A 9,784-nucleotide genomic window follows, 5' to 3' on the forward strand; every position below is an offset into this window, starting at 1 on the left:
TTCGTAAGTCAAAAAATTCCAAGAAGTATGGCTTTCAACCTTCAACCGTTCATCACATTATGTGCAGGCTTCCTCCCCACCATGAAGGGGTTCTAATCCGGGACGATCAATCAAAGACTAGCATTGTGCACTTGCAAAGCATTGTGCTTTTGTGGCATTTTGTAGGAAACAAATTGCTGCAAAAGCAAAAAGCAATGTTGATATGTTGAATCCGGACTGACTCAAAAATCTTAATTTTTGGCCAACATCGCTTCTTGGTAGGGTTTTGGCTTGCCACTTTACACCACAAAGCAAACGTGATATGCACCTTTTTAAATTATGCACGTGACTACGCCCTAATAATAGAAATGCTAGTCTATCAATGCACCATTCAATTGATTGTTTACATGGCAAACAAAAATAACAACATTGCACGCCACTTATCAACATGACAAATTACAAATAACACACTTCGGGTGACCTTGACACAAATGGAACAGCGGGAATGGGCACATGATAGAGAATTAGTACTCTATAGTGGGAGCAGGAGTTCGAAACTTTTTAAAAAAAAGTCATATATTTATAAAGTTAACTATTTAAAGACTTTGTCATGACACGTCAAATTATAACAATATGGGAAATACAGGTGCTTAGTTGGCAAAATAGAATCATTACATGACATACAAATGACACATTATATTAGCCATTGACATAGTGGGTGGGTGAACCAGTGAGAATAATAGTGTAGAGATAAGGGAGACGTTCACATGAAAAAGAAACGTACAAATGATTCAAAAGGACACTGAGAACAATAGTGTGGAGATTAGGGAGATGTTCGCGTGAAAATGAAGCGTACAAATGATTCAAAATTAAGATGGGATCGGCCATCATGTTCCGCTTTCTTAGCTACCAAGCTGAGCTGATTAATTCGCTCACGGATCTCTTTACTGGATGAAAAGTCCATGAGATAACTCACCTTGTGTTCAATCTCCCCTCGGCTAACCAAACCAGTGGTGGCATCCGCCTCGAAATCCAATCCAATCTTCCAACTGTCCACAATACACCGGCAGTCCAGCATTTGATCCGCGAAGTAGGGCCAGCACAGCATGGGCAGCCCCTTACAAATACTCTCCAATGTGGAGTTCCAACCGCAGTGCGTGAGAAACCCCCCTACTGCAGGGTGGGCCAAAACCTCCAGCTGGGGTGCCCACTCCACAAACATTGACCGCCCACTCATCCTCTCCGCAAAGCCCCGTGGGAACACTGCCTCCTGTCCATACATCATCGCTGGCCGGACAACCATCAATATTGGGCATCCACTCGCTTCAAGACCGGCCGCAAACTCTGCAATCTGTTGGGCGGACAGGAGAGTTATGCTCCCAAATGACACGTATAGCACTGAAGAGGGCTTCTGCTTGTCTAGCCATGGCATGCACCCCTCATCCTCTACCCACATAGAGGTCCCCAGCTTCTTGTGCCTCATACCGATGTTATTGTCCCCATCAGTGCTAGTGCTGAGAAACTCTGACGGGAGAACTGGGCCAATTATGCACATGTTTGGCCTGTCGATGAACTCCAGACTCGCAGCTTCTAGCTCGTGAAAAGTGTTCAAGAGGACATAAGAACAATCTAGAACGTTCTGGAAGTTTCTGATGAGGTAGGAGAAGATAAAATCGGAAGGATCACATGGTTGAAGGAAGGTGGGAACCTCTTTAAAGCGCAGGGGAGGGCAGCCAGGGATGCAAGTGATGAGGTTCTGAGGATCGTCGTCTACAAAAGAAACAAATCACCGTAATTGAAGTTATGTTGGCAACGGACAATACAGAGAAGAGCAGGAACAGAAGCCTGAGGATAAAAGCTTCTTAGATGAAATATTTACCTTTGATGGGAGTGTAGCCTTGAGTGAAGAGGACATGGGCCGCATAGCTGGCTGCATTCTGGGTCCAAAACCCCACATGCGGGATCCCAAAACGTTTAGCCACAGAGGGTGTACAAATGACAAACACATCTGCGATGATGCAACTGACAGGTGGCTGGAGCTCCTGCACAAGCTTCACAAGGAGAGGCTCCAGATCAATAAGAGCTTGGCATCGCTTGCGTACATCATTGGCGATGTACTCTTCGTAGCCTAAGCCATCCGGCACACCCACGAGGCGGATGTCTCCCTCGTGAGGCAGAGATATCCCCGCCTCTGCCTGCGACCGGACCAGCCGCTCGTGGTTGAACTGCGTGTTGGCAAAAGTTATGGTGACTCCTCTCGCAGCTAGCTTCTTGGAGAGGTGCATCATGGGGTTTATGTGGCCTTGGGCTGGCCATGGCACCACCAATGCGTGCGGCTTCTTTGCCCCCTGCTGCTGCAGACCGCTTCTGCAACTGGCCATCTTCTTCTCATAAGCCTCGCACACTCGCAGAAGCTCCTGCCACAGGACTCACGAGTGCGCGCAGAGAGAGAGAGAGAGAGAGAGACAGACAGACAGAGACTGACTCTGAGAGCCACACATTGGGCAAAACTATTGGGTTTCGAATTTCAACATGATGATGTATGTCATCACAAATCGTTGGGTTTCTATTTTCAACATGATTAATTGGGTTTTAAATTTGGACTCTGGAGAGACACTTAAAGTATCACAACGAGTGTTATAAACATCATTGATCGAGATGCTTTTGGCAAGAAGAAGCCATGCGTGCATGGGGGGGTGGTATTATTGCTTCCTTGATGGAGTTGAACCTAAGGCCCGGTTCAGATAAGGCGGCAGCCAAGCTGCCGCCTTCCTGCCATCCAATCGCAGAGTGCTATGGGGCACTCTGCGTTCACAGCGGGCGGTGGAAATCCACCCCCCCGCTTGCCACATCATGGAAGACGGCCGTTGAAATTGTGCCGACCCCCCCCCTCGCCCAAAACGGCTTCCAGACGGATGTTTTTCAGAAACGGCCTTTTTCCAAAATTTTGGAATTGCTGCTGTTTCCAAAATTTCCAAAAACGGATTCCCAACGGATGTTTTTCCCAACGGCCTTTTTCCCAACGGCCACTTTCCACTTTCGAACGTCCATTTTCCAACGTCCCTCCCCCCAACACCCTTCAATTTCCTATAAATTAAAGGGTCTAGGGTGAGATTTTGTACCCTCTAGAATTTCTAGAGAACATAATAATAAGCTTCACAATTTCCATTCTCCAAGGTGCTTTTACATGCACTTCAATCATGCTTTCTTTTTATCCACCCATTTACCTTTCTTTTAATGTTTTTGTGGTACACTTGCCATGCCTTTGACATTGTGTGCTTTTGTTTTTCTTTTAGGGGTGTGCGAAAAGGGCGGGAGGCAACGTGAAGCGAGCGCATAAGGTGACCCCTCACAAACCGCATTTCCATTATCATGACTAATGTATGTGTTTTTATTTTATGTGGTGCTAATATTCTCTTCGTGTTCCATGTAGGTACTATGGATTCCAACACGAGCCATGAATTTGATTCATCGCAACAACGAGGCGACGATGATCCTATTTTCTCCCAAACTCCTCTCCCGCACTCTAATTTCTATTCATTTCCCCCTCCTCCTTTTCATGTGCCACCTCATGGCTTCCAAGCCATGCTCAATTCTCCTTCCTTTTCTCCAAACTCTCCCTTCATGTTTCGCCCCCCCCATTCACCTATGGTAGAGCAACCTCCTAATCGATCATCCCCCCTAGGTATCCCAACCATGGGTTCCATTCCCAATTCCCTAGGAAGCCAACCATCACCCAACTCACTCAATAACCCCCCTTTATCTTCTCAACCAAAGCGAGTTCGTGGCATGAGGAAGGAGCCTAGCAATGAGGAGATTGTGTTAGAGACCCAACCTGCGCCAAAGAAACCCAGGAACTCCAAAAAGAAGGTGGTGGTGGACTTGGGGGAAGATGACGACAACGACAATAAGAAAAGCAAGTGGCAAGAATTTTGGGTTGACCAACTCATTCATGTCAGGGGGGGCATGAGTGAGGAGTTCAACAATCCTGGGAAACAAGGGGTCAACTTATGGGCAAAGGTGGCCACAAAGCTAGCCGGCATTTACCCTGATTTCAATAAGGATAGTGAAAGTTGTCGCAAGAAGTGGCAAGCGGTGCTAGCAAAATATAGAGTGGACAAAGCTCACAACTCGGTATCTGGCAATGACAGGAGGCACACATGTAAATGGTTCGATGTGGTGGATGAGTATTACCACGATAGAGCCACGGTCACTCCTCTTAGCCACGCTTCTTCATCAACAATGGATGATGCTACTTTCCCTGGCGGTGACAAGGATGAAGTAACTATAGCACAAGATGACGAGAAGCCACAAGCACCCATGTCCTCAAGTCGTCGAGTGACTCCCAAGTATGAGGAATCTTTGGCCACAATGGCCGATACTGGGAAACATCTATTGGACCATCTCAAGGAGACCTCTAGCCAAAATGTTGCCTTGGAGAGGGAGCGACTGAAGATATTGGCAGGATTGCATGCCACAATGAGTGAATTCCTTAAGGAAGGAAGGGGGGGCAACAAGTAGCCTTGGCGGAGGAAATTCTTGTTATTATTATTGTATGAGTTTATAAAGTTTGGGATCTCGACGTTGCTTTGTTCCTATGCGTTGTATGGATTTATGAATGTTTCTAAGCTCCTAAGAAGCATGTTAAGCTGAGAATTTAATATGTATCAACTTGTTTTGGATTTGCAGGTGACAATGGGCATGTCCAAAGACATTGCACTCTATTGTGCGTGGTTGTGTTCTATAGCGATCTATGAATTGCTTAAAGAACCAAGCATGCACAATGATGAGTGCATAGTGCAGACTTGGTTGCATGTTACCGAATGCATGGCACGATCTGTGAGGTTGAGGAAGATTGCGAACCGTAGGAGGGGTCATGAACACAGACAAGCGTGGGCATATCCACGGCCTCAAGGCTTTGTAAAATGCTATCTCCTAAGTGCTTATAGTGCTACCATGTTCAAGCGGCGTCTTAGGGTTAGCAAAGAAACCTTTCATTACCTTTGTGGGAGTCTAGCACCATTCATGCAAAAGAAAACCACAAACTTTCGTGCGCCTGTGTCTATTCAAGATAGGGTAGCCATTGCTCTAAGCAGACTTGCTACAGGAGATGGACTACTGGGCCTTGGTGACACCTATGGTTGCGCTAAGAGCACATGTTGTGAAATAATCCTTGCATTTTCCAAGGCAATTGTGAAATCGGGTCTCCGGAATATGTACATAAGATGGCCTTCAAGATCTCGGCTAGCAACTTTAGCACGAGAGTTTGAGGCACTTAGGGGAATTCCCTACGTCGTTGGTGCGATAGATGGTTCTCACATCCCCATCATTGCACCCCGTGACAACCATGTTGACTACTTCAATCGGAAAGGGTTCCACTCTATTTTGCTACAACTAACAGTAGCCGCCAATTGCTCAGTATGGAATTATGATGTCGGTTGGGCTGGATCAGCGCATGACTCCTTGAACTTCTCCAGAAGTGATATAGGGCAAGCATGTGCAAGGGGCGAGCTGGGTAACTATTGTTTGGTTGGCGACTGTGCTTACCCCGCACGGCCATACATGTTAGTGCCTTTCAAAGGATGCAAGGAAGGGTTGACACGTGTAAAGTACCATTGGAATTTCATTCAATCGAGCACAAGGATGCCAGTTGAGAGAGCGTTTGGTATGCTCAAGGCAAGGTTTCGCATCTTGCTAAAAAGATGTGACATGAATCTACGTCATGTCCCAGATCTTGTTGCGGCTTGTCTTGTGCTACACAACATTTGTATCCAACATGGAGAGTCTTTTGATATGGAGTGGGTACGTGAGGCGGAAGCAGAATTGGCAGCATGCTCTGGACGTGTAGAAGAGGATCGAAGAGCAATAGCTACCTCCATGAGGGAGCTTCAAGCAATACGTGAAGTTGACATAGAGGACGCAATGGAGCGCGCTCAAGGAGGCAATGAAGGGGGTGCGAGTGACCTTGGAGTTGGCTCGGAGCGGCGAGATAGTCTTGCCCGAACAATGTATAGAGAGCAAGCAAGGATGAATGTCCTACAAGTTTTTGGAAGGGCGGCTTTAGAGGAGCTGGACTCACCTACCAACTCCGATTAAGCTTTTGTAATACAAGTCTTTTGTCTGGCTTATTGTGGTTTGTAGTGTGGCTTCTTCTTTATTTTTGTAGTTACACTATGCTTTGTGGACATAATATAGCTTTGTTCTATGGTTTTTGGTATGGTGTTTACTCTTTCTTCCGCCGCCCCCCAGTGTTCACAGTGGGCGGCGGAAGAAGTCAGGCTCCCTTTTACTTCCCCCTCCCCATGTGAACACTTGGACGGCGGAAGTGTGCATTTTGTAAGAGTTCCACCTGGAAAAGTGTGTTTGAGAGTATGTTTTCCGCCGCTCCAATGTGAACCCGCCCTAAAAGATACCACAAAAGTCAATATCACTTCACTTCTACTAGACCTAGCACAAAAGACTTAAAGCCATCCATGATGGAGTTGAACCTAAAAGATACCACAAAAGTCAATATCACTTCACTTCTACTAGACCTAGCACAAAAGACTTAAAGCCATCCATCATAGCTTGCAGGATGATCAATTGCCTTAAAGCAAGTATGTGCATATGAGCACTACCAATGTCAAGAAAAAATCTTCGTATCTGTGGCTCAAATTAAGAAAAACTATTGTAAATTTTCCTAGTTATGGCTTTAAAGATTCAAAAATTTTGAAATTTTAGTTATAAAACTCACTAGCTGAGCTCGAAGGTCATCTTGTGGGTAGAGTGCCTCCCTAATACATTCTCTCATCACATCAGGTCAAATCTTTGGACTTTGGAGAGACACTTAAAGTATCACAACAAGTGTTATCTATAAACATCATTGATCGGGATGCTTTTGGCAAGAAGAAGCCATGCGTGCATAGGGGGTGGTATTATTGCTTCCTTGATGGAGTTGAACCTAAAAGATACCACATTTTGTGTAATTGTGAAAGTCGATATCACTTCACTTCTACTAGACCTAGCACAAAAGACTTAAAGCCATCCATCACAGCTTGCAGGATGATCAATTGCCTTAAAGCAAGTATGTGCATATGAGCACTACCAATGTCAGAAAAAAATCTTCCCAGCTGTTGCTCAAATTAAGAAAAACTATTGTAAATTTTCCTAGTTATGGCTTTAAAGATTCAAAAATTTTGAAATTTTAGTTATAAAACTCACTGGCTGAGATCGAAGGTCATCTTGTGGGTAGAGTGCCTCCCTAATACATTCTCTCATCACATCGGGTCAAATCTTTGCAAAATTAAGTAATACATTTGTTGCTTAATAGAATACTCGGTTGAAACTAGACCCACAGTTAAAGTCTGGTTCAAGAAAAGGGGAATGCTAGAAAAACAGTCCCCTCATGGTTGCAATACATAAGCTATGATGGAGGCTTGCATACTTTTGGGGTATCAGATTTCTTGGGAACAGTCCTTCTTTTTTATAGAAGGTGAAAGATGGGATTTCTTGTGTAAAATTTTGAATGAGGTTGAGAAGGAGTAGTAAATTGTAACCCTAACTTGGTTGTATGATAGCTTTTGAACAGCTTCAGTTAATATAATTAATTATTATTGGTCCCAAAAAAAAATCTTTTTGGGGCCTTATTGGCATGAGGAGTACAGTATGAAATGCAGGGTCTTCTGATGGAAAATGATGAACACCAGGTTTGTACGGCAGGGTCATGTCTCTATCCCTTTATGGAGGAGGCCACAAGGTGCACCCCCCTCTAGCTACTCACGCAAGCCTAGTCCGAGCACAAGGGGGGTCATTTCTTTTCTTCTCTAGGTAGTATTAGGTCAAGCATAGGCTTTAGGAAGAAGGAGGCCACAAGGCGCACCCCCTCTGGCTACTCACACAAGCCTATTTTGAGCACAAGGGGGATCATTCCCTTTTGTCATGGCACCTTCTCCAGACTTGCAGGTCGTACGTCTATTATTTGCATCCGCCTCACCGTCGCACCAGAAGGTTATCCAGATCCAAAGTGACATGTAGAGCAAACAGGATCATATATGGCATGTGTCGTTCGGGGCATGCTTCACCTCCTATGAATCAAGTTGCATTGTAGAAGATGAAGGCTTTTCTGGTGCAAGCCCAATCTAACCTCCATCACTCGCGAATGGAAAGGGGCCAAGCAAAGCTTCTCCTTCTTCACTAAGTTTTCTTGTCACAGCTAACCCCTGCAACCCACTCATCATGAAATTTGCACAGGGTCCTTCTCTGAGAACCACCAAGGGCTCTAGGGTTCTGGAGACCCAATCAACATCCACGAGCCCCCCATGGAAGCAGATGAAATGGAGGAAAGACAAATTGGTTTACTGCTAATGACCCTCCACAAGGACAAAGCCTGATGATGAAGTAAGAAGAGATTTTGATTTTGAGCAAGAAGATAATGTCTATCTTTGTATCCCTTCCTTTTCATTTAGTAAAGGATTGGATGGAGGTCTAGATGGAGGTTTACCAGTCCAAAGCTCTGATTAGTCAATGTCATGGGGTGTCCCATGTGCCAATCGAAATTCTAAGAGGATGGATTAAGGCTAAAGTTGTCCAAGGGTGTGACTCTAGATGAAATTCAGTATTTTCCCAATAACTATTTTTGCTTCCTGTTTAAAGGAGTCTAGGGGATGGCTTTAAACATTCTCGAAGTTGGGCAATGGATGGTCAGGAACTCACCCCTCTCCCTTTTTAGATGGTCCTTTGATTTTTCTCCCAATGGATAGAAATCGACAAAAAGCTCTGTCTGGGTGGAGTCACCTAACCTTTCCCTTCACTTACATCTCTTGCTCACATTGATAGTGGAAGGACCCAAGCCATAAATTGCCAAATACCTTGACCATGAATCTTGGGAGGGAAGATCTCTGTATCATCCAACCAATCACCTACAAAAATTACCCTAATGCTTGTTTCCATTGTGATAAGCAAGGACATTACATCAAGAACTATCCATTGAAAAACCCTCAGCTAGTTCCTATTAGCCAACCTGTAGAAGAGGGGAAGGAAATGGGGACAAGGAAGGATTTCAACAGGTAGCTAGAAAAAATAAATGTATGTCGATAACCCCAAAACAAACACTCAGGTAGGCCTAAAAATCCCAACAGATTTTCCCCTCTCTTGGTGGGTCTGAGTGATCCCTCCTAGAAGGAAGGGACATGACAAAGATCGTTCAAAAGAAGATTATGTACAAAGTACTCAGATGGAAAGTATGTCCTCTCATAACCTAGAGAGGGAGATTGACAACATGGATTTTCAAGAGGATCATCCATGAATTTCTTCCATCCTTAAAGAAGAGAAGCTTCCAAGGTCCTCCACAATAGTTAGGAAGCCAACACTTACTACAAGAAAACACCATGCTTTACGTCGCTTTCCTAACGTCACACCCAACCATGTACTCAAATAACAAAAGAATATGGTAGTTTTTTTTCTCCAAATGATGGGAGACATTAAAACATCAAGACAAAATGACATTTTTACTCACATTTAACATCATAAAATTTGTGTCATTGATAACATCAATGGCAAAGTGTTTTTCAACAGGTTATGAGAGATATTCAAAAATTTTATCTTGTTGTGACATTTTTTAGTGACATTTAACGTCACTAAAAATTGTGACATTTAAAGTCACTTAAATTATTAAATATCGCGTGACGTTTAACATTACATAAAGAGTGACGTTTAGCGTTTCTTGTTTTTTATGAAAAATACCCGCCAGAGAAGCAAGCCCACCACCTGAATTCGAAAATCATAGTTCTTCTATTTACTGTGCCTTTCTTTGCTCTTGTTGTATTTT

At 44.3% G+C, this 9,784-nt stretch overlaps 2 protein-coding genes across 2 annotated transcripts; one reads left to right on the top strand and one right to left on the bottom strand.

The window, feature by feature from the left end:
* Nucleotides 1–658: 658 nt before the first annotated feature.
* Nucleotides 659–2,566, bottom strand: LOC147637830 (UDP-glycosyltransferase 85A2-like). Its single transcript, XM_086799678.1, has 2 exons — nt 1,859–2,566; nt 659–1,749 (listed from the first exon to the last, which is right to left on the bottom strand). The coding sequence occupies exons 1-2, from the start codon at nt 2,358–2,360 to the stop codon at nt 803–805; spliced, it is 1,449 nt and encodes a 482-aa protein (XP_086655804.1). The 5' UTR covers nt 2,361–2,566; the 3' UTR covers nt 659–802.
* Nucleotides 2,567–3,165: 599 nt separating this feature from the next.
* On the top strand, nt 3,166–6,075 carry LOC147637831 (uncharacterized). The gene is made up of 3 exons (XM_086799058.1): nt 3,166–3,320; nt 3,413–4,141; nt 4,997–6,075. Exons 2-3 carry the CDS (start codon nt 3,418–3,420, stop codon nt 6,073–6,075), a joined length of 1,803 nt encoding a protein of 600 aa, XP_086655184.1. The 5' UTR covers nt 3,166–3,320; nt 3,413–3,417.
* Nucleotides 6,076–9,784: the final 3,709 nt, after the last annotated feature.

This window comes from Cibotium barometz, chromosome 6 (assembly GCF_041138505.1).
Source record: "Cibotium barometz isolate CiBa-2024 chromosome 6, ASM4113850v1, whole genome shotgun sequence".
Taxonomy (NCBI): Eukaryota; Viridiplantae; Streptophyta; class Polypodiopsida; order Cyatheales; family Cibotiaceae; genus Cibotium; species Cibotium barometz.

What these genes read in the sequence shown, in the direction of transcription:
- LOC147637831 (XM_086799058.1), top strand. Translation starts at nt 3,418, where the DNA reads ATGGATTCCAACACGAGCCATGAATTTGATTCATCGCAACAACGAGGC. An exon ending in CAATGACAGGAGGCACACAT is followed by an intron (nt 4,142 to 4,996) that starts GTAAATGGTTCG and finishes GTGGGAGTCTAG; the next exon opens with CACCATTCATGCAAAAGAAA.
- LOC147637830 (XM_086799678.1), bottom strand. Translation starts at nt 2,360, where the DNA reads ATGGCCAGTTGCAGAAGCGGTCTGCAGCAGCAGGGGGCAAAGAAGCCG. An exon ending in AGGCTACACTCCCATCAAAG is followed by an intron (nt 1,750 to 1,858) that starts GTAAATATTTCA and finishes TTTCTTTTGTAG; the next exon opens with ACGACGATCCTCAGAACCTC.